At 42.1% G+C, this 25,115-nt stretch overlaps 1 protein-coding gene and 1 long non-coding RNA gene across 6 annotated transcripts in view; both read left to right on the forward strand.

The window, feature by feature from the left end:
• Nucleotides 1-10,744: 10,744 nt before the first annotated feature.
• Nucleotides 10,745-20,283, forward strand: mafaa (MAF bZIP transcription factor Aa). Of its 5 annotated transcripts, XR_010801914.1 has the most exons (4): nt 10,745-11,778; nt 13,044-14,602; nt 19,025-19,163; nt 20,160-20,283. XR_010801914.1 is itself a non-coding variant. In XM_066664906.1 (2 exons), exons 1-2 carry the CDS (start codon nt 11,458-11,460, stop codon nt 13,749-13,751), a joined length of 1,038 nt encoding a protein of 345 aa, XP_066521003.1. In that variant the 5' UTR covers nt 10,745-11,457; the 3' UTR covers nt 13,752-16,653. The 5 variants fall into 5 exon arrangements, 4 of the variants coding, with proteins under 4 accessions (XP_066521003.1, XP_066521002.1, XP_066521004.1 ...); XM_066664906.1 differs by lacking the exons at nt 19,025-19,163; nt 20,160-20,283 and having other exon boundaries at nt 10,745-11,787; nt 13,044-16,653; XM_066664905.1 differs by lacking the exons at nt 19,025-19,163; nt 20,160-20,283 and having other exon boundaries at nt 13,044-16,653.
• Nucleotides 20,284-22,342: 2,059 nt separating this feature from the next.
• The window catches only part of LOC136690700 (uncharacterized), a 54,226-nt gene continuing 51,453 nt past the window's right edge, over nt 22,343-25,115 (forward strand). Inside the window, exons 1-2 of the long non-coding RNA XR_010801758.1 lie at nt 22,343-22,513; nt 23,803-23,952. This is a non-coding gene — a long non-coding RNA (uncharacterized lncRNA). The remainder of the gene's footprint in view (nt 22,514-23,802; nt 23,953-25,115) is intronic.

Here is a 25,115-nt window from a genome sequence, read left to right on the forward strand (position 1 = left end):
CTCAACCAAACTTACTGCTTCTATTTACTGTTTTCTGAGAAAATGGTGGCCCACTGATGGAAGTTTGTTTGCTGAATTCTCCTGCCACCCACACCAGACCAGACCAGCTGCTCACCTCCATCTACTGCTGCCAGCCTCTGACCACTCACCATGATCAATTACACTAAAGTAGAAATGGACTCAGATTAGCAACACTCTGACTGATGCTTTCAATCTTGTGCACTATTATTATGCCCCTAGATTAATATCACTATTATTAGTATTGTACTGTAGCATAATGACACTTAACTGGTGATAATTAAAATTTCAATCTATAGTTTGATCAGAGGAGGATGGATCCCCCTTGTGAGTCTTGGTTCCTCCCAAGCTTTCTTCCTCCAGCCTCGAGGGAGTTTTTCCTTGCCACTGTCGTCTTCGGCTTGCTCGCATTGGGCTTTGATTAAAATGTTCTGTTCTGATACTAATTATTGTTCACTAATTATGTGAAGCCGCTATATATATATATATATGTATATATTAATTAACCACAGCCTAATCATGATTTGGGTCGCACATTTGTGCTGCAGGTAGTGTCTCTGTCACAGGTCCAGGGTCCTGGGGTTGTGAGTTCAAGCCCTGCCTTGTGTCACTTTGAAGAGTGTGGTTCAGGTTCAGGATCCAGTTTCCTCCCACAGTTAAAAAAAAAAAAAAGTTAGTAAGTGGATTAGCCATGCAAAAGTGTCCAACATGTGCAGGTGAATAAGTGAGGGTGCGGTGCCATGTGAAGCACCGGTGGTCTGTCCAGGATGTGTTCCTGATTTCTCCCAGTGATTCTGGGTGAATTCCAGACACACCACAACCCTGAACGGGAAAAGCAGTTACAATGAATGAATAAAGTACAATTTACATTTATAATTGTCTGTTTAATTAACAGTACTGATCCCTAAAATCCCCCTACTATATTATGACTAGGTGGAAGGTGATTGAGAATAAAAGATATGATGTGAGCTATTAGTTTTTTAGAATTGGAATAAAGCTGATCGGTAATTGCCTTAATTCAGAATGAAGGGTTGAGTGAAAACCTTCAATGCGTATTTTTCTCTCTCTGCTGCTGTAGTGCAGCATCCCCAGATCACTCCCCATTTCTGATCAGTCACTTTTCTCCTACTTTCTCCTCTGAGGTTTACTTCTGAAAGAAAGCAGCTGCACATTCTGAAACACTCTCTCTCTCTCTCTAGTGTGTTGATTGATGGAGAGGTGGATGCTGGATGACGTGTGGTGTGTAATCCTTTGCTTCCCCCTCACTGTGCACAAGCTGCTGATATTTAGTCTATTAATACTCTGTTTAACCAAGGTCTTGCTTTTCATGACAAACTACCACCGGTCGCTACGGGAAACCTGGTTAACCGTCAGCGCTAGCAACGACAGGAGGCATTAATACAGTGTGTTGTGGGGGGCTTCGCCTTGGAGCAACACGCACCCAAACAGGCCTGCAGCCGTGTTAATGAGATAAAGGCTGTCTGCCTGATGTACGGTACGCCATCACACACACACACACACACACACACATTGACACAGAGGGATGGAGGGAAAGGGAGAGCCCCACAACCCTCTATTCCACTATTCTCACTCTGTCCGTCCCCCCTCTTCAGTCATGGGTCATGTAGAGGAATGCTTCAGATTTTTCTTCTTGTTGTGTCTGGGACAGATCAGTGCCACAATAGAAAGCCAATCAAGCGGTGACATCCCCACATCATTCACACAGTGACAGCAGGTTTTACAGCTGGTCTTTAGATGATTTTATAGGAGTATATTTGTAAACTTTGAGTAGAAGAAAATGCACCAGACCATAACAGGGCATCACACACTCAGGAAGAACACACCATACTCAATACAGTGACCTGATGTGTGACTAGAACCCAGGACTCCATGGCCCTGGAGCTGTGTGGAGGATGACTTCACTGGTCATGTCACTGTGACACAAAGTTATTTTCCAAAAACCTTTTTTTTCTTATTCAAAGTTAAAAGAACACTCTGTTTTTTTTTACTTACAATTACAGCTTCAAAATCATTGTGATGCTCCACTGACCTATCATAGCCTCTGTCGTTGTTACTCTGAGCTCAGCACTGCAGAAACTGCACTTTTAATTTTAGTAGTAGGGTAGGAAGCCACGTTCCATGTTCCCCCTGGATTTCAGCACAGTGCTGTAAAAGTTTATTACACTCAGCCACTGTAGAGAGAGCCCAGAAGTGTTGCTTTAATGTAATTTTGTGGCTTTGGAAAAATTAGTTTTTTACAAATCTAATTACACTTATAAGCAGTTTTTTTGACCATTTTTTTTTAAAGTCCACACATGAAAGATTAAAGGTCAATTAATTTGGTTCAAAAGTTTAGGGAACCTAACTGTTCACCCTGTTCAATAGAACTATATTAATATGCATAAAATCCCACCCCCTCCAGGCTGTGTTCCGGATTCCGGGCAGGATCTGGACCCACCGCGACCCTGAATTGGATAAGCGGTTACAGACAATGAATGAATGAATGAATCAATGCATAAAAACTCAGAGAACAAACGAGCAGAGATTGGTTGAGTGTGGAGTAATCTGTAAAGTGTAGCCATATAGATTTTCAGTGTAGTTACTGAACCCTTCTTAATGCCTATAATAAAGAGGTGTAGAATCAGAAGAGGGAAGTGTATGGAGTGAGCGGTTACTACTTTGTTGCCAACAGAAAGAAAGCACATTCTCCAAACAGGACTGAGATCCAAAGCAATCAGTCTTTCTTTCCTCTCCCTCACTACTCTGGCTGTTTCTGTGGCTCTGACGCTGGGGAGAGAAGATGGAAGCACCCGAGACAGATGTCTGCTGCCGCCTGTCTCCAAGCTCCACGAACTGCTGAGCTCGGCAAACTCTAATTAAGATCAATATTTCAATTTTTAGTAAAAGCGCATACGAAAGAGAGGCCGAGCAGGAGGAGCGTGTGGAAGGGGGGAGGGGGGAGAAAACATCTATTCTTCTATTCTTCTTTGAACAATCTGACTTGAATGGGGAAAAAAAGGGAACGAATGAAAGGTCAAATGTAATTTTTCTCCACCTCAATAGATTGCAGAGACATAAAAAAGACAAACTTATTACAACTCAGCAAAGAGTCTGCACCATCAATAAAGATCATACTTTCTCTGCAAGTAGTTATTCATTAGTCTCACACTCTCTTTCTTTCTTTTTCCCCCCGACCTCCTCGCTCCCTCCCTTTCTTTATTCTGTCCTCATCTGTTTCAGTTCCCTTCATTTGATAGTAGATCCTTCACACTATCTGCTGGCTTCACTTCCTATAAACTGGTCTCTATCTGCAGTGTATACCCTAATGTATCCAGACAACCTTCTAATGAGTGAATGCAGTTACTTCAGTGAAGCACACTCAGCTTGTTTATTCTCCATAAAAATGCATTGTCTATAGAGTGGGATGCTTTGGAGCAGTCGCACATGGGCCCAAGGTCATCATGCTCGATGCCAGTTCTGGCTAAATGGGGATAAAGACCCCCAGGGCATCTGAGTTGAGTGTCCGGAGTGAAAGAATGCTGTCCAGTACTACTAGGATAAGTCACTGTGGCCATCCCTTATATCCCTTATCAGTGCCTGAATGCAAGCAAATCTTTTTGACAGTGTTCCACCATTTATACTCTTCTATAACTGATACTCTCTAAAATATATATTTTAATTAAATTCATACACAGGATAAGGTGTAAAATATCCTATGCCAATCCATTAGAGCTTCACATAGGGCCCCACCCCACTAGGGTTGCTGTGGCTTTTTATGATCTGTTTATGAGTACAGCTACTCATTGAACTCAGTGTTTCGCTGAATTAAGCCCACAACACCTCCAGAAGGCTCAACAGTGAAGTCTGGCATCCCAGACAGACCCCCTTCCAAGCCAGCTTTACAGTCCTACCTTACCCTTTACCATCAACAACCGTAAATCCACACTGTCCTCCCTGGTGACTAAGGCTGTACCTAGCCCCACTGGTACCGTTAATGCATGCTCAGTGCCTCCAGTTCCATGTGATTTTTATGTGCTACATCGCCAACAACCACAACAACACCTCTACAGTGCATTTCCTCAAGTAATCTGTGCTTTCCTTATCCACAACCACTGTCTAGACCTTTCAGCTGTTTCTGACAACTCCTTCACAGCTGCCCTTAGTTTCTGGCCCCTGATGCCAAACTGCACAAGCAGGGATGTGGCAGACTTGGCAACAAATCCCTTAAGACCTATTTCTACCGGTCTTACATCTGCTTGCCATCCATGACCTCTCACGTCAGCCAAGTCAAGTCAGTGTACTTCAGGTTCTTCCTTTAGAATGCTTCATCTACTGCATCCTCAAATGTAACTGTTAACTGTTTGAAATAAATCTGTTTATCTTAAGAGTAGAGCACCATGTCTGGCTTCAGTGTATTTAACACAATGCATTCTGGGATATATATGTATTTAACAAATCCATACAACCAAGATGAATGTCTAGAAATACATTTTGTTCTCCACACTCACTCTCAGCCCATCTACTAATTTTTTGGTTGGTGAATATGCATTTTTCTTTAATATGCATTAATGCCATCTGCCTAGTTCCACAGGCAGCCATTTATATATATATATGTTTTTTTTCCATCTGTGACACTCAGAATTGTCAAACTTGTGTACAGCTCCCTCTCCCTTCTTCTATTTTTGCAGTGTAAATATTTGAATCACTTACTTTTTTGCTGTAAGTTTCAAATAAGTTATTAGTATATGAGTACACCTACACAATTACTGCTGAATCTCTGAGCTGGCTTTTAAGCTTTGGAGGCCTACAAATGCTTGCTTTTCCAAACCTGCCTTTGATAACCCCCAGCACCTCACCTCACATCTTTGCCTTTGGTTAAAAGGGGGTTAACTGGGCTAAATCCGCCACAGTGATTTCCCACCTAACGGCCAGCCAAGCCTACTCCCCCCACACACACTTCCAACCCCCACCTCCCTTCTCTCTTTCACTCTATCATATTCTTTTTCTCCTCCTTGAACGTGCTGATGTCCATTTTGCTTAAATCGCGAGAACTGCACCAGCAGCTCCCAATATGCAAAGGCACAATGAAAGCCCTGACTTCAAAATTTATGTCTCAAGCCCTCGGCCACGTCCACACCCACCCGGGCTCGGCTCGCTGAATGGACCTCAGCAGATCTTCTTAAACGTGGCATTTTTAAAGCGGACTGCTTAGCTTGGACTTTAGGGTCCACTCTTGCTTATTTGATAAAACCCCCCTATAATGACTTAGCGCACCTCAAATACCTTGATATGATTTGTCCCTTCATCTCCCATATATTTATTTCCCTTCCTTTTTCCTCTCCTGTTAGCAGATTTGAGTCTTGAGAGTGTGTGTATTTCACTCTGGAGCTATGGTAGGATATCTCACTCTGCCTTGTCAGGTTAGACCAGGCCTCTAGCCCTTAGTCCTTTCAGGCCCCCTGCTGCAAACAGAGAACCTGGTTTACTTCTTCCTTGCATCAGTTACATTATGCAACTCTTCATGACCAGCTGGGATTAAAGCTTTGATAATACCCTTTAATGGCCTTCTGAAAACATGTCTGACAAGAGTAACAAAATTAAGACCCTTTTTTTTTAAGAAAAATTAAAATAGTGCAGGGCGGCACGGTGGCGCAGCAGGTAGTGTCGCAGTCACACAGGATGATTGTCTGTGAGGAGTTGGTGTGTTCTCCCCGTGGCCGCATGGGTTTCCTCCCACGGTCCAAAAACACATGTTGGTAGGTGGATTGGTGACTCAAAAGTGTCCGTAGGTGTGAGTGAATGTGTGTGTGTGTCTGTGTTGCCCTGTGAAGGACTGGCGCCCCCTCCAGGGTGTATTCCTGCCTTGCACCCAATGATTCCAGGTAGGCTCTAAACCCACCGCGACCCTGAATTGGATAAGCGGTTACAGATAATGAATGAATGAATGTTAAAATAGTGCAGGTAGTGTCACAGTCACACAGGTCGTGGGTTCAAGTGACTGTCTGTGAGAAGTTTGTCTGTGAAAAGCACATGTTGGTAGGTGGATTGGCGACTCAAAAATGTCCATAGGTTTGAGTGTCTGAGTGTGTGTTTCACCTTGTGAAGGATTGGTGCACCCTCCAGGGTGTGTTCTTGCCTTGCACGCAGTGATTCTGGATAGGCTCTGGACCACTGCGACCCTGAACTGGATAAGCGGTTACAGACAATGAATGAATCAATCAATCAATCAATCAATGAAAATAAGTGTGATCTATCAATAGCATTGAGTCTACTCCAGCATTTCCCTTCCCCAACTCCTGCACAGGACACCTTTGTGTTCTGCCATTTAAATCACATCATGGCTTAAATGTGAAGTATATCATGGCTTACATTTGATGTGCTTAAATGTCTAAAACATTAAGACTGTGCACTGCAGCAAGATTAACGTTTATCTGAATATACATAACTAACAACTTTACATCTTGTTCTGTAGGTGCATATGTGTAAAAGACAGTTCCTAATAGGCAGTCCTTAGGAAAGGACAAGATCCAATTGTCATTAACAAAAATATTAAATTCAAGTGATGGAAGCATCAGCTGCATAAGTGACTACAGTGCTGAGCCTAATGGCTACCAAATAAAGAGAAATCAGGAAAGCAGATAGGAAGAGAAGTTTCATTAGTCTATTCAAAATTACTGTTTCACTTTCAGGAGCAGGCAGTCTAAAATATTTAAACACTTCTGATCTAGTCTAGAGATGAGGGGCTGAATTGTGGGGTGGCTGATACAGGTCCAGCATGCTTTACTTAAGCAAAAGTATCAATTTAGGTGCCCTGTGCACGTCGCGTTTAGATTTTGGCCCTTAGAAATTTGGACTGTTGCTTTGTTGATTTAAAGTGCTTTGCATTTTACCATTCACTTTTTTATTGTTCTGCTTCTGTTCATTACTATATGGTTTCCTTATATGATGGCTCTGTCCAAAACTACATTTTATTCACTGCACATGCTGCTCTCTCATGCGCTCCTATGCACAGTGGACTACAGTAATTATTCTACAAAATACACATCCTAGTGGACGCTGAATATTCTTCAGGCACCGTGTCATGTGTGAAGGAATGTAACTGCTGTTCCATTAAGCAAAATGAGAACTATAGAAAAACCTGTGTAACCTTTGCCTGCAGAATCATTTGAATCCCAGTTTATATTCTGACTGCCACAGTAGTGTTCTAAATGGATTTTCCAGTGTGGGGAAAGGTGATGAAGAGGCCGTTTTAAACATAGCTTGTTGCATTTAAGCTGCTCCTCTTGAAACTCCCTGTAAAATCATCTCATGAGGGTTTGAATTGTTACTAAATGGGTGTGTCTTCTCAGTGGAAATCTTTAAATGGTAAACAGGTTAGAATCACAAATCTTATGGTTCTTAAAAAGGTTAAGATTTACAGTTCAAGGGGAAAAACATAATGTACACTTTCGTATTTTGTTTTTTTAACATTTAAAATGAATTTCTTCATGAGGCCAAAAGAGCATCTTCTGTGGTATCACTTCAAGTGCCCTTTTCAGCACCTTTATTTTTAAGAGTGTAGATTTGTACATAATGAATTGCTATCTACAGAATGAAAGTGAGAGGCCTAGTTAGGCCATAAAGGCAGATCATATACAAGAAAACTGAGACACTCAGTCCTGCTCAAAAAATGTAGGCAACTTTAAAAATGTTCAACTTGTTAATGATGCACTGGTAAATGATACACTAGCTTCATACTCATACCCTACATTCTGAGGTTTTGGCACTGTGGGCTGTCACTCATGAGGGAAATTTTCAGCTCTGAAGATCAGTGTTTTTAACTTTAGTCCTGGGTGCCACTGACCCACACAGTTTCTGTTAGGCTCTAATCCACCTGATCCAGATTAGCAAGTTATTATTGAGCTCTTTGTGAGCTGGATCAGATATGCTGGAGCAGAGAGCACCTGAAACTGTACAGGCATTAGAGCTACAGTCTGAGCCAATCTGAGACTCAATCTAAAACACCCTCCTTCTGTCTATCTGTCTTTATGCCTGTCTCCTTGCAATGCCACAAGCAATTTGTGTAGACTTAAATCTCTGTTCTGTCAGATACTGGAAGTGTAACTACAATTATGATGCTATTAAGACTTATCAGTGCTTTACAGGATATACATATTTGGGTGCATTATGAAACAGCTAGTAAAAAATAAATATAGAATACATTTTGATTCAAGTAGCCTTTGCAACAAGACATTTGGATGTTTCAGACCAATAACGTTCATAAAATGAATCTACATCATTTATAATATAGCTATAATATATGTTGCTATACAGTAATTATAATACTAAAACAAAAGTCATTCATGTATAAGTCAATTCAAATCTTGTGTTTGAATGCTGTCGTGAGTCATCTGATTAATTATTTACATTTTATTTGTATTCATCAAAATGTACGCATTCACGTTCCCTGAACAATTATGAAATACCCACTAGTAACATATTCAACAGAGAACTGAATCATGATCCTTAACATCGCAAACAAACGAAGACTACATTATCTAATTATTTATTAAGGTTAAATATTCTAATACTGACTGATGATGTCTATTCATTTAAACCTTATTTTTCAAAACAAGTACTCTTCATTTTTTTAATAAAATCTTTAGAGTTCCTTGTGCTGGGATGCTGCCAGGGTTTTTGGGCCCCAACCCACAGTGTTCTAAAAAGGTTTAGGGTCTGTTTGAACAATCCTAACTTTCCCATCCACACTTGTGCTCGTACCATGAACACACACACTAGTTAATTACAATGTGTGTCTGCTGATTACACGCTAATAAACTTGTTTATGACAAACAGCAAATAAACCTTGTAGAAAAATAGATTTAATTCCTGAGCTGGGTTCGAAATTACTTCTTAGATTCAGTGCCAAAAATAATATTGCACAGAATAAAATATTTCTATGTCCCAATAGTGGAATTCCTCCAGCATTGCTTATGCACAGTGTGAACAGTGACCTGGACTTAGCTGCTCTTAGACCATCACCACTTTTCACCCTGGAGGTCTGAAGGGTCTGTGGGGGGCTTTAATTATTTGTCGATCCGTGCAGATGAGTCGTGAGGCGATTAGGGGTTAATTGCGAATGAAATCCGGCTCTTTTCGTCTTAATGAAGCCATCGGCTCACGTTGCTCTTTTTTTATTATTATTTTATTTTCTGTCTTTTTTCTAGCGGAAATGAGGATTGATTTTATCGCAGATGTGGCGAATCGGCTGAGGAGAAAAGAGGCGCTGCAGGAATCAGCGCGTCGTCAATACTGAGACTGTCCTTAACCGCCTGCTCTTTAACATTAAACACATAACTCTAGTTTAGAACAAATTACACCCGGAAAACGCCTTCATCCCTTTTATCAACTCACTATAATAGCGCCCTGTTAATCCAGGCGACCATCTATTTAACCTACCTTTCATGAGGCTTTAAGATTATTTGCTATTACGCGATTATTCTGTACACGTATTTTCCTGCTTGTGCCTTTTTTTCTTTTAAATGTTTTCCGTAAGTCAGACCCTGGTTTATTGAGTTATAACTTGCCTATCGTTTACTAGTTATTTTCGTTTACTAGTTATAGTTGCACCAGGCACCTTCGCTAAAATAGTATACTTGTGTAAATTATTCTCACATTATTTAATTAATTTAAAACTGCATTAAGAATGTATTAAGACAATAAACTCTTCGTTCCAATTTCGTCTGTTTAGCCCACGGCTGTGCTCTTAGTAGGTAAACAAATGCATTCATTCTTGTCTTTGGGTAATGAAATTAAATTTTAAAATGTATTTAAGTGGAAAGCTGGTCTGAATGGGACATGCTCCCAAACTGATAATCATAAAGGCCGTATATCACCAAATACTAAGGTCAGATGTAGCGTTTATGGTAATGTTAAAATCACTAACCATTAAAAGATACAGCCGTTAGTAAAAGAGAGTTTCAGATTAAACTATTCTCTTCCCTGAGGGACAACTTCGTTTTCTATTTTCTTACTTTGCCGCTAGGGGGCGAGACTGAGCTTCTAATCCCTCTGTCATCTTTTTTGCCCACCTATATTCCACCAAAGCCTGCTGAGATAAGTCCCGCCCCCGCGCTGTGAGTGCTCCATGAACCTGTGTGTGTGAGCTCAGAGCCAATCGCTGAGCAGGAGGCGGGGCTTTGTCTGAATACGGGCGGGAAAAAGGAAAAAGGAAAAACCGCGCCAAAACAGCCGCCGCGCGCTCGCACTGGTTCCTCCTATAGCGGGAGGTTACTACAAGAATATGCAAATTGAAGCCTGACGGCGCTTCCTATTGGTCCACCGTGAACTCGGCGTGTATATATAGAACGGTGCGCTGTCTTATCTCGCCAGTTCTTCAGAGGACAGAGTAGCGGTGGGGTTCAGAGCACAGACCCTGAAAGAGGCAAAATAAAAGTAGGAGAAAGAGGAAAGCAAAGAGAAAAGTGTAATCAGGGATCCTAAACCCACCAAAGTGAAAGGAGAGAAGAGACGCAGGTACCTCGGGATATCTGCTGATAGCTTTTCTGGGGTGTCCCACCGCTGGAATTTACTGTGATTGTTGTTGTTGTTGTTATTTTTATTTTTGCTATGTTTCTGAAGCGTGTAATCATTCCACCGGACTTGAGCGGTGAAGTCTGCTAAAGGCTGGTTTCCAGTGAAGTTGAGGGACGAATTTTCTGGCCTCCAGTCCAGATGAAACTACACATTTCTTGTTGTCAGTTTTTGTTCAAGGACTAAAACATTTCAGCGACGAGTCAGGATATCAAGAGCCAAAACACATACTTGTGTTTTATTTATTTTTTGTTTTTTTTGTTTGTTTGTTTTTTCCACAAAGAGGACGTATCTCCAGAAGGCCTGTGAGGTGGGAAGCGAGGACACCAGGTCAGTGCTCCTGAAGTTTCAGGTTTCTGGTGATATTAAAGGAGAAAGTTGTGAGGTGGATAAGTTCAGGCACACGTGGGCTTTACCCACTGCACACTCCTACCACTCCATCATCAGCACTTCCACCTCTAAATAGAAGCTGTTTTTAGGACTAATAAGACCGTGGTGCCCCTTCTGTGCTAAGCTGACCTCAGAGAAGGTCTTCAGTTCTTGGTGCTACTCCTGCAGCCCTAGCACCAGTAACACTGGTCTGTTATAAGGACTAATCAGACTTGGGTGTCCCTTTTCGTACTAAACTGACGCATACGACCTATCAGAGAACCAGAGAAAGACTGCGGTCTGGCTGAAGTACCAGCACCATTACTTCCAGCCGTTGTAAGTACTACTCAGACTTGTACACATGTTTTAAACAGACACCCAACCTTAAAACCCGTCACCCTGACCACAGAAGGACTGCCGTCTCGGTGCAACACTGCTAGCACCAGCTCCCTCCCCCTTTTGCTTCAGTGCATCGCATGGACTGCCGCTGACGCTGGCATGGCCACGGACCTCGCCATGAGCGCCGGCGAGCTGCCCAACAGCCCGCTCGCCATCGAGTACGTCAACGACTTCGACCTGATGAAGTTCGAGGTGAAGAAGGAGCCGCCCGAATCCGAGCGATACTGTCACCGCCTGCCGCCGGGCTCGCTGTCTTCCACGCCCATTAGCACGCCCTGCTCCTCCGTGCCTTCGTCCCCCAGCTTCTGCGCCCCGAGCCCAGGCTCCCAGCCGCCACACAGCCTCAACAACGGTCCGGCCAACACCAACGGCAGCACCGCCAACAGCAACAACAACAACGGCAACAACAACCAGCCAGAGGTGGGTACAGCCACTGACACCCACACAGTAAATGCACTCTGACCTGGGTGCAATAAAGTTATATTACATTCACACAGAGTCCACCAAGAAAAACCATTGGTGTTACCAGTAAAGGTGCACGTTTGTTTTTAAAGATGTTCTTAATATGAGTCGGAGGTTATACCTATTCCGGAGTAAGGGTGGTATTCGTACATTGTCATAACTGAGTGGGTGTTAAATAGGAAAGTAAAATAAAACTACAAAAATAAAAATAAAAAGCTACAACTGCAGGGACTTAAGGCACTTAAAAGATGCACGTTAAGGTGGTTCCAAGCCAGTGACACTTTAAAACTCTTTTTAAAAACTACTTAGAGACTCACAGAGCTGCAGTAGCGCTTATTAACACATCCAGCATCTGTTTACCTCTAATCTTTATATATAACTAACTTATTTAACGTATTCTAAATTAAAATGCGGAATTAAAGCAGAACAAACTCTGCCACCGAAAAAAAAACAAAACAAAACAAAAAATTGAATTAAACACAAACGTGTCTTAAGAATTTAGAGTAAAATATAAACTATTTCTTTGCTCTCTAAAAAAAACTAATTGTACAGGTGTATTTTGTCCCACGAGGTAAATAACGGTTTAAATGTAATAACTATTTTATTACATCCCCTGACCTGTATTTGTAGCTTTTTATATCAGGAATGTAAACGTCTACGGGACTTAGGACTGTGCATGTAATTAAAGCAAATCAAAATTATTTATATGCAATGCAGTGTGATGCTGCAAGTTCCAGACACTGTTAGCAAACCGCTTCTTTACAGGACTCAAAACGTGCTTCTTTGGTTTGTAAAAGAACGGGCGCCGTGTACAAATATGAATATGAAGGTCTTTTCATGACTTTACAATAGGGGTTTAGATTAGAACTGCTGTGATGGGACTCTTAACCAGGCCGAGTAATGACTGAGGATGTGGCACCCGATATGTATGTGATGTATTTTAATACTGTGCATTCAGATGATTCTTTGAGTGTTACCGGTTCTATATAGACTGAGGAACACTCAAGAGCAATCCAGCTGCCATATTTAGAATGTGATTAAAGGGTCCTGCAGATGTGCATTTGGCTTCGCAGTAACCTGAGGAGTACCAGCCCATTCTGAGAGTGTGGTAAAAGTATTTCGATGTGCAAATTCACAGAAAAGAACACATCCTGTCAGGACTCAAAGCACATGGCCTATTTGAGTAAAAGTAACTGAGTTTCCTCCCTCGCTTCTGGCACCAGGGCGCATCTGGCGGGAAGACGGCGCAGCTGGAGGACCTGTACTGGATCCCCAGCTATCAGCACCACGTGAGCCCGGAGGCGCTGAACCTGACGCCGGAGGACGCGGTGGAGGCGCTCATCGGCAACCACCACCATCACCACCATCACCACCACCACGCGCACCAGGCCTACGAGAGCGCGGGCTTCCGCGCGCAGCAGTACGCAGGCGAGGACCTGAGCACGGGCGCGGGCCACCATCACCACCACCACCCGCATCACCACCACGCGCACCACCACGGGCATCACCACCACCACCCGCACACGCGCCTGGAGGAGCGCTTCTCGGACGAGCAGCTCGTGAGCATGACGGTGCGCGAGCTGAACCGGCAGCTGCGCGGATTCAGCAAGGAGGAGGTGATCCGGCTGAAGCAGAAGCGCCGCACGCTGAAGAACCGCGGCTACGCGCAGTCGTGCCGTTACAAGCGCGTGCAGCAGCGCCACCTGCTGGAGACGGAGAAGTGCTCGCTGCAGAACCAGGTGCAGCAGCTGCAGCAGGACATCGCGCGCCTCGCCAAGGAGAGAGACCTCTACAAGGAGAAGTACGAGAAGCTAGCGAGCCGAAGCTTCGGTCCCGCCGGCGGCGGAGGAGCAGGAGGCGCCAGTAACGGGAGCGCGGGCACGGGCACAGGCACCGGCGGCAATCACGGCAAAGCCGAGTTCTTCATGTGAGCGCGCGCTGTGTCTCAGACTCCTACTTCCTCCCGAGAGCTTCTACATCACCACCATCATCATCAATGTGCATTTTTTAAACTTGAGTTTGTGTCTCTGCAGTCCGTGCTCTTCATTTCAGACTCAGTCCCACTCCGCAGTGAACGGCGCGGGCACGTCCAAGTGATCGCGCACACTGCTTGACTGTTTTAAACTATTACTGTCAGAGACTCTTTAACAAGTCTTAACATAGTTAACAAAGCTCGCTCTTAGACAAGCTGTGAACTTCAACCAGGGATCACCAACACATATCACCTCTGAACAAACATCCGACTAGGCACCTTTAATCAGGTGTCTGATTAACAAACATCTCCAATCAGACACCACCAAACAATTCACCTCCAAACACAAATCTTTAATTAAACACCAATAAGACATCACCAATCAAATCAGCTCTGAACATACATTTCTAATAAACACCATAAAGCAGTTGATTCCGTTCTAAACAAACACCTACAAGAAATCTCTTTCAGTGTTTCAATCAGCAATCAAATCATCTCTAAACCAACATTTCTAATTATGCATAACCAATGAAACAACTCCAAACAAAAAACACATGGCAATTCTTTGCCAAACAAATCACTCCGAAACAAACATTTCAGTCAAACAACTCCAAAACAAATCACCGCCAATCAAACTTCTCCAGCCAGACATCACCAATCAATCAGCAGGAATTTTACGGCAGCCAATGAGACCACAATCTTGTATCTCTGAGTTAAGAGATATCTCCTGTTCAAAACTTGGGTCGGGCGCCGTATCTCACTGAGACGAGTTCTCACTTCAGCCTCAGAAACCGCTTCATGGATCAACAGGTGAATGTGTAAACTGTCTCCTTCAGTTCAGATAAATACTTCGAATTAAGGCGTTTTTAACTGTTTACCGGAAGGCAATCTATCCAGTTCCGCTGCTTGTTTCCGCACAGCGCCATGTTTCTCCAGGGTGTTGTTAGAGGGGTTTCAGCGCCGCACACTTCAGAGACTACCACTGGAACTTTTTTCCTTCAGTTCTTTACTTTATCCTCGGCCTGATTTACGGGTATTTCATTATTGACCGGCATTTATTTCTTCCTTATTTTTATTGTTAGTGCAGAGTCTTATAAAACCCCTAGAGCCCCCTCAGTTTGAGACTGAATTTCATTTGAACTCCACTCAGCCAGACGAGTCATACAATTGTGATTAAACCGAACGCATCTGCAAATTTATTATTATTATTATTATTATTATTATTATTATTATTATTAGACTATTTTTCCCTGAACGAAATAAATAAGAAAACAAAATATCATGCGACCGGAAAAGGGAAATAGCAATACGTGGTTGTCTTTCTCCACATCCCCCTGTGTGAGTGCGTGTGTGTGAGTGCGTGTGTGTGTGTGAGTGTGTCTGCATTCAGCATTGCGCCCTCGACCCTGCATGCGGGACATGTACGGTGCTTCAAACCCAACATAAATACATGGATGAAAAGCATGACCCAGAAATACACCCCAGACCTTCAACCTCTTCCCACTCCTTTACCTCTACTACAACCCACTGTAGTGAAAATGTAAAACAAATGTGTGTATGTTTGTGTATGACTGGCCTCCTCAGCTGCGAGGAACTGGAACAGAAGAAGGACAGAACTCGATCAGAGACAATGTATTAGGATAGTGGGTTTTTTCTATTAACGGTCAATCAAACACAATTATAAGGACACACGATGGAACTGAGCCAGCTTTGATTTATTTATTCTCACATGTAAATATGTAGAGATGGGTTTAGTGTGCTCATTTACATTACTTTTTTTAAAGTCTTCTCTCTCTCGTACTCTCCGTTTGTTTGCTTGTTTATTTAAAACGTCTTAATGCAATGTTTGTATGTAAAAGCATGCAAATGGTCAACGATATTCTCTTCCTATCCATAAATGTACAATATAAAAGAGAAGCCTACTGCACTATGTCGATGGGGGGGAAACCAGTCCAAACTGATTTGTATTGGTTGAATGGCACTTCATCTGGGACTAGGACGTCAGTCGCTGCTATATTCTATGCATCTAATTACTCAAAAGCAATTAACGAGCTCGGAATATGTTAATTTATTTTGTGCTTTAATCGAATACCAAACGAATAGAAGAATTCTCGTTTTTTGAAGGGGGTAGGGGTGATGTTAGTCGCATCTTTAACATTGTAATGGTTTTGCAGCACAGCCATGTTCCATATCACACGAGACTCTGCAGACTGACTGGGAGCACTGTAACACTCACAGCTGACGGAGAGAGAACTGAAGTTGATCGGGACTAAGCTGTGTGTGGTGCATTCTGAAGTGTGTGAGTGTAAACTGAATCGACCTGTGGAGCTAATTGTCCTGCAGCTGTCCACTGTCAAAGCTGTGGCTCGCGGTCAATAACTGCAGGATGGTGTGCTGATCGGCTGACTCTGGTGCAGCACTATAAGGAGAATGTGCAATAGAAACGACCCCGAACCCGAATAAACAATAATATACCACCAGTACGGTCTCAGCAGCTGATGAAGACTCCAGTGCTCTTCCCTCAGATCCTCATCAGCTGAAATTTAACGACCACATTTGCCACAATAAGAGTCACAAAGCGGGTCGTTCTGGCTTTTCTCGTGGTCTCGGTGTCCACGCCTCGAGTTCTACTGCCTTTGGGTTTCAGTGGAAACGGGCAGTGGAGATCCCCCCCCCCCATGTTCCCCACCGAGCGCTAACTGCAGTGGCTCTGTGATGCTGGGATCCGGGCACATTTGAAGGAGGCTCCTGTGAGAGGCAGATGTGCTGGATGTGTAAAAATACTGTACATACGATTTCTATATATTTATTCGAGAAACATTTAATGTCCATAAACGTGTCCATACGTCTAAACGGAAATGTTTCTGACTGGAATGTTGTTCAAGACTCTTGTTTTCATAATGTTTAATAAAAAGTTCTGGCAAACGGCGTCTCGCGCTCCATCTATGTTCCATCCGTTTGTCTGCGCTCTGACTTCCGCACTCTCACTCCACTGAGATTTCTCTCATTTCACCACCACAGCTACAGCAGAGTCGAGCTGAATGCAGTCAAACAGCAGCGAAACAGCAGCAATAATAATGGGCTCCTAGCCTTTATTATTATCAGAATAAACAAACACGCTGAGGGTTATTAGAGTCTGCACGTCTACCTAATCTTATATAAGGTCTTATTATTGTAGCACTAATAACAAACAACAAAAACGTAAATACAAATTATGATGGTAAATATCAATAATAATATCTGACACTCGCTCCTCGATTTCATTCACTTTCAGGACGAACATGAATGATTCTTTATGCAAAAATGGTTCAAAGTTTCTAGTATTTTTTCATAGATTTTAAATATCAAATTAACATTAGAGCGTACGAGCCAATATTAATAACAATAACGATAATCACAACAACAACAATAATAATTTAATAACAACACTATTAATAACAATAATATAAAATACTATTAATACTACTACTAATATTAATAATAATAATATAATAAATACAATAAATGATGTGTTCGCGTATCTAATTATTGGAAATAGAATTTTCTTAAATAATAAAAATACATGTAACAATAATAACGATGATGGGAATAATATAATAATAATAATTTTTATTACAATAATAATAGCTTATTATTAATATTTTATTATAGTTATTATTTACACAGAAAATGTCAAATTTTGTCTTTTATTTTATTAAACGTTTTAAACGTAAATGTAAAAAAATAATAATAATTAAAAAGCTAAAAGTGACCGTTGTGTGGAAGTGAATTGCCCGCACGCTCACTCTGACTGTTTGTGTGTGTGTTTGTGTGTGTGTGTGTGTGTGTGTGTGTGTGTCTGTGTCGCACTCATTCATTAATTTCCTGTAACCGCTCTATACTGTTCAGGATCGTCACTGGGAACACACCCGTGGCACCAGTCCCTCACAGTCACTCACACAGTCGCACCTACGGAGAATTTTGAGCAACCGGTCCGCCTCAACATGTGTCTATGGACTGTGGGAGGAAACCGGACCCAGAGGAAACCCACACAGACACAGGGACTGCTCTGGTTTATTTGTCTCGTGCTGATCTGGAACTACAACGTAGGTCTTTTAATGTCGCCCGGCTTCAGGTGAAAGTGTGTACATCACACACAATTAGCACCCATCCACTCCACACACCCACACACTTCCCCTCACACAGCGCGCGCCCCGGCTCTGGTGTCATGATTTGTGAAGACACCCTTTTAGCTGCGCAGTTTTGTGTAAGACTAAAGAAGTACACTGAAACCCCGTGTTTATTTTAGTGGTTAATGGCCCAATAAGTACTTATTACGCGTGTGTATCAGGAATAGATCTCCACCAAAACTTTTTTTCACACTCACACCGTGGGAACCGCTTTCCTTCGAGAAAGCATATCCCCAGAACGAAAATCATTATATTTCCAGCTGAATTCATGTTTTAAAATGATTAGGGTCAGGGCTAAACTGACTTGTTGGATATGTTTTCATCAAATGAATGAATAAAGGTCCTGCAATAATGTGTGTGTGTGTGTGTGTGTGTGTGTGTGTGTGAGAGAGAGAGAGAGAGAGAGAAAGAGCACATTAAAGATAAGAATAAAACAATTTATTCAGATATATTTAACCCATTTATAAATTATTTAGTTTTATTTTTAATATTTTCAGGTCCAGCGGTACATTCACCTCAGTCTGTTCCCTTCTGTATGAATGGTCCAGTTAAAGTGCTTGGAAAGATGTAGGCTGTCAGTCAAACGGGTGGATACAGTGGTCTCAGATATGTGTTGGCGCTGTAGTCCATCCTCTTCTGCTTCAGTGTCTGTGTGGAACACTGCAGTGAGAGTGATCTTCACTGGAAAGACTCTGACTCTGTGTACCCATCTTCAGTGCTGATAACAGTAAACCACACCGCTGCACATGCAGAAGCTGTCTGTAATCTACATGTATTTTGTGGCTGTTGTGAATCATTAATCATTAGTGTATCGCAGCACTGTATTGCTGGGTTTTGGATTAAAAGAAATGAGGATTAGCCAACTGAAAGAACAGTACCTGATGAATGAAATTGCAATATTCTACAATGTCTGTTATACAGAGTATTTACAGGTTAAAATATAAAATTCATATTTATTTGTCTGTTTCAGAAAGGGAATGAAAATTAGAAACAGGAAAGAATATGAACAACTAAGCATCTGTATTCTTTGGTCTGCTAATACTGTTTCATTTCCTGTTTTCAGTAACAGCTTTTCCAATGCTACACATCCTTTCAGACCCACCGTGTTGAGTAGTCCTCTCTCGGCGGAAGGATGGGCAGAAACATCAGTTTATTCAGATCTGAAGTGTCAGTGGGGCCAGATCATCCCTGATCTCTCAAAGGTGAACTCTTTATTGCTTGCACATACCATCTCCTGACTGTTGATCGTAGTCATATTTTGTTCATCACAAACCTTTAGAATAATCTATAATCTCTAGTTTAAGAAACTCCTGTTCTTACACTTATTTACTTTGACTTATCTGGAAGTGAACTGACTGCTGACAAAATGAAAGGCTAGGACCTAGTGCCCTTGTTGACTAGCCGTAAATCAGTGAAGGGTGGTCTCTGACTTCCACATAATTTGTTGACATAATGGACGTTGTCTTAGTTTAAAACTAACACAAGCCTCAGGGCTCAGCTGAGCATGAAGAATTTTATTTCCTCTTTGAATGAATGGATTTAAAAGTGCATCAGTGCCCTTGTGGAGCAGATGCTGCATATGTTTTCTTTGTTGGGAAAAACGCAGGAGCTCTGTGGTTATGGGAATTATCACTGACACTGCTGTTTACCATTGCTCTTTTGTGCATGCATTGACAGACTGAATGATTATGGGCCTACGCTTATTTGTGTGTGTGTGTGTGTTACTGAGAGGGTTTATAAGTGTTTGTGGGTTTTGCTCACACAGACCAAGCTGAAAGCCAGGATGGCGATTTAGACATTGCCTTTTACTGTTCAGTCAATGCTGTGTCCCACCTGTGAGCTCAGATTCAGCATAGAAACCCGCCCATACACACACTCAATTCTGCTGAGTCAGAATGGCCAGTGTGGGTGTATATGCAGGCACATGTGTGCATGCAATGTGGCTTCAGCTTGAATACAATGTAGTGTGTGTATGTGTGTGTGTTCATATTCATATATATAACAAATTCCAGCTGGACTATACCCTCTGCTTCTGTTTGTATAGACAGATTCAGTTCCTATGTATAAAATGTGTCTTAGATTCCGTTTCTAAACAGTGCATTGAAATATAGCCTTAATATGAATATGAATGTACGTATATGTAGTTAAGTGTATTAACAGTGTTACGCAATGGTACACTGTGCAATCCTCTCTTGCAGAGACAGACCAAGGTGCACTTGGAGAGAAGACAGAGAAAAGAGAGGAAGAGACAGGGATGGAAAACGAGAGAGGGAGAGGAAGAGCCTGTGTGCTCTTTGGCGTCTGAGCTGCACTGCTGATGAGATTCCCCTGTAGTCAGCGTCTCTACGGCTCGGTTTACTGGAGAGGCAGACACACACACCCACACGCGCACACACACCCACACCCACACAGTGCACAATATATACACACACAGGACACGTTACAAATGTGTACCGTGTGTGCACACTTACATAAACCATTACACAGAGGCCCCACTCCACAGAGGCCTGTAGGATCTCTCATAAAAACTCATATCTATTTTATATACTGCCATTTCATTGTGTATTTAGCCTTGTTTTCTTCCTTTTCATTCTTTAGAATATTCATGCATTTCAGATGTCACTGTCCTCAGACGGACTGTAAGCAAATCTGAAGGGGAATTCCACCACTTCTTCAAAAGTTCTGCAGAACTAAATGGGTAAGATGTAAATGTATTCATAGTGGTTTGATGTAAACTCTATTCAGAGTGAAGATTAAAACAACTGATCTATAGGCATACACTGATTTTGATTGGATCCAAATGTCTGATACATATCAATGCCTCTCTGACAGCGGTTACAACATGGTTATGGAAGTGTCATAGTTCTATGGTCTGCAGAGATAAGCAGTATATGCAGTATAACCCCATGCTTTTTTGGGTTCACTTATTTTACCATTCATTCATTCATTGTCTGTAACTGCTTATCCAATTCAGGGTCACAGTGGGTCCAGAGTCTACCCGGAATCACTGGGTACAAGGGAGGAACAACACCCTGGAGGGGGCGCCAATCCTTCACAGGTTGACACACACTCACACATTCACACCTATGGACACTTTTGAGTCGCCAATCCACCTACCAATGTGTGTTTTTGGACTGTGGGAGGAAATCAGAGCACCCGGTGGAAACCCACACTGACACAGGGTAGAACTTATTTTACCATAATCAGCATTATGTATAGAATCTCAGAAGACATCTGTAGACATCTCGCCGCTTTTATTGGAGAGTGAATGTAATGGCTGTGTTTGTGTTGTACTCAAGGTGAACCCTGGATCTTTTCACCAGTTCTAAACAAATCAGGGGGCTCTTTAAATGTCATTCTGGGTATTTTTATTTCACAAAATTTACATCTTGATGAATGAAGATTTATTTTAGCTGTAAGTCTTTAAGCTTCTGCATTACAGTGCTTCACTGATCATGGTCAGTGACTGTGTTCTTCAAGTACATTCTGTGGTAATATCTAGCTAAGGAAGTATGAAAAACAATGGCGATTCTTGATTGTACTTAAAAATATAACCAACATGCCAAAATATAAACAAGAACCATTATTACAATTAGTAAATATTTCTACTGGAGTTAGTGACCTGCTAAAAATGACAGATTTATCCTATTGCGGTGAAAGGTCAGAAATCAGCTATCACAAATTGGTCAGTGTCTGTGGAGGGCAGTTAATATAAACCAGTTATGCGTCCATTGGCTATTGTACTAGCGTTAGTAAGTGCAGACTAATATCAGTATCAGCGATGTTTTTTTTTCGCGGAGGGGTCATCTCTGGTGCTCTCACCGCAGGTACACAGCTGGGCAGCCGATTCGCGCGCCCCGGTGGCCGTACTGGACACTTTGATGAATCGCCTATGAAGCTCTATTAACGTCCAGAAGCGGCTCATAATGACGCGGGCCGCTTTTCAGGATTGAAGAAGTGACCCGGGTCCCCCTCTGCCAGCCCCCTTCCCCACAAACACTAGAAAAAAAAAAAAAAAAAAAGCAATTTCCCGCTGGCGCGCGCAACCGCCTGTCACCGACGCACGCGCCCGCCCTGCTGAATAGACAAAGCGCAAACATGCAGCCGCGTGAGGAGGGGGAGGGGGAGGTGGGAAATCTGCAAGCCCAGCGATTTTTGTTGTTGTTGTTGTTGTTGTTGTTTTCCTTTATTGTTCAAGCGAGACCTAAAATAAACAAATGAATAAACAAACAGACAGAACACGCGGGCGCTAATAGAGACCGCGAGCTGATTAGAAGCACGGAGACGCGTGAGCTGCAGCAATTAAAGCTCGCCAAAGGGCTCTTGTCAGTCTAACGTCACCTGGACAGCACGTCAGCTGGAATTCCCGTTGGTTTGTGGGTAAATGGGAAGGGGAGGGAGGCCGCAGTGGTGTTTATCAGAGCTTTTTCCCGCTCAGACTGTTTAACTGCTCCGGAGAGAGTGTAGACCCCGCACACAGTCGCCAGCAGTGGATCTGTTGTCATCAGCCTGGAAAAACCCGCACTGAAGAGCGATGGAAGTGCTGTTAAAGGTCTGTGCATTAACCGCCTCCGTGGCCTATGACTCTGCGCTCGATGCAGCTCCTCGCTGGCAGGGGCCCTTTCCGATGTCTTGGCATGCAGGCAGCTTAAAGGGGCAGTCCACCTAGTTCAAGTCTGCATAACTCAGACGCTCATATAAACACAGAGCTACCCAGTGTTCAGTGGGAAATAGTGCCTTGTTTAGGCTTCTTTACGGTGATATGGGCCAGGGGTCCTCTTCTTATCTATGTCGGCCATTTTAGGTACCATCCAAAACAACAAGTGAATCATACACAATTTATATGATATTTTTATGTAAGACCATGGATCACCAGTCCACAAAGGGCACTTGTGACTGCAGTTTTTCATTCCAAATTAAGCAGGCACACACCTGATTCTACTTGTTTAATCACCTAGTCTTAGTTTCTAAACAGTTATACAGGGTGTGCTCCTGTTTGGTTGGCATGAAAACCTGCAGCCACAGTGGCCCTTTGTGGATAAGACTGGTGACCTCTGTGTAAGATTAATAGTGGTATTTTAATAAATCTTCAGTTTTAGTATTGTGGCAATCTGCATGGGCTTAATGTTTGTTGGGAAGCTTGGGTGGGACTGTGTGTGGAATGCTGTTGTGTTGTTTATTTTTGTTGTTGTGTTTACTTGTTTTGTTGTGTACAAGGATGGTGGTTTTGTATCTTGTGTGCTATTTCACCCTTATTGCTATTTATTTATTTATTTATTTATCTATTTTCTTTTACATTTTATCACACCTGCATAGTGTGTTTGTGTGTGTGTGTGTGTTAATCTCGGCTGGTGGCTTCACTAAAGCTTTGTAAAAACTGTTGCGGAGGTGCCTATTCAAAAGAAAGTGCATTCTCTCCTAATGTGTTATGATGTCCTTATCTTGTTTGACATGTTAATTTACATTACAACATTCTATACACGCAGACATAGCTCTTCATATGTCCAAAGAACAACATGGTGCTTTATCCCATCAGAAAACCCCATTCCATTGCTCCACAAGGGGGGCTTTTGAGACCAGGCCCAGTTCATTATATATTTTTCTCTCTGCCAGTTATACTAGTTGTGGCCACAAAGGGTACACCTTAAAGTGGCAGATTTATATCATTATTATGATTTGTATAAATTTCTGGACATCTAGTGTGGTCTTTTACTGATTTTATTTTTTCCTTATGTTTTTGGAATTGAAAATGTGTGTGTATTGATTTGGACTCTGTCAGGGTTCTCTGCAGTGTTTTAAGAAGCAGTGGACTTGAGTGCACTCTGTGGTCTTGTTTTTCAGGGGTGCTGACCTCCAGTCACCTCCAGAGGGAGGTCAGGATTTTGCTGACTCACTGGGATCGCTTTGTTCCTTACACCACAGCTTTCGCTTCCTTTTTCCGCACGGCTGTAAGGGACTGCTGGTCAGCAGCAAGACGCTCATCGATACCTAGTGAGAAAAGACATTTACACCAAGTCTAAATATTCTTAGAGCAAATGTTTCTATTTTGATTTCATGTCAAATTTAATGCAAAATTAAAGAGAATGTGTTTTAAAAACACATTCTCTTAAATTACAAATTTTATTGCAGTTATCCATGAATTCATCACAATATATTCCTAAGACTTTACAGTAAGTTCATGTAAAATGTCACTATCCATTACTAACTCTACAGACATCTCTACAGAAGTACCATGAGAGAGGATTTTTTTTTTAATTCCACAACATTCACACACCCTGGATTTAGCCAGATGAAAGTCTGTTGTATGAATGAAAGTGTGAATGTGTGGGATTATCTAAAAAAGTGAGATAATAACTAAGAAGTAGAGGAGTGTGTCTCTGGTGTTGTGTATCAGAAAGCTATTGTTTGTTGGGTTGATGTTCTTAATGTAGCTGCAGTATCTGTAAGGTGAAGCTGAAGATGGGTCTGTGTGGTATCTGGGCCTTTGAAAGTCAATATAGAAACTGACTGTGATTTTCCTGTTATAGAATTACAGCCAATGACTGTAAAATGATGTATAGTGCAGTACGGTATAGTAACAGTACTTTGCTGGCAGCTGCCTATAATTTACTGTAAACTTAATATAATGTTATAGTTTTTGAAAGCTCACATGAATTTCATCATCTTTTACTCTTTGGTAAATTCGATATTTAAAGACCTTTAGCTTTGATTACAGAGGGAACATATGCTGGCATGGACCCTACAAGTACAAATTCCAAACCCTCCGAGAGTGTGATCTGATCCACCTTAGAGTCTAAACACGAGCGTCAGTGGAAGAGATACAAAAAAGTCTGTTTTTTTGTTAGTTTTTTTGAAAGAATTAATTGTGCCTCATCTTCTTAAGGGTCACTTGGAATCATTGGGCATAAGGTGGTATCATTTTGTATTTCTTTGTTCTGTTTTACAAATTAATAAATTTGTAAAGGGGAAATATTATGCCATTTTTCACAAGTTTGCACAGTTCCATGGGGTTTTGATGAAATTCTTTGATATGCTTTGATGAAAATACCACAAGGATCAAACAACAAAGCACAGTTCTCCTCCACAGCACTGTTCAGAATAATCGGTTTCAGTGTCTGTTCCTTTAAATGAGAATGAGCCACAGCTCAGTTCAG

Source organism: Hoplias malabaricus, chromosome 3 (assembly GCF_029633855.1).
Source record: "Hoplias malabaricus isolate fHopMal1 chromosome 3, fHopMal1.hap1, whole genome shotgun sequence".
NCBI classification, from domain to species: Eukaryota; Metazoa; Chordata; class Actinopteri; order Characiformes; family Erythrinidae; genus Hoplias; species Hoplias malabaricus.

Coding starts and splice junctions, on each gene's coding strand:
- mafaa (XM_066664906.1), top strand. CDS start 11,458: ATGGCCACGGACCTCGCCATGAGCGCCGGCGAGCTGCCCAACAGCCCG. Junction 11,788..13,043: donor ACCAGCCAGAGGTGGGTACA/GCCACTGACACC, acceptor TTCTGGCACCAG/GGCGCATCTGGCGGGAAGAC.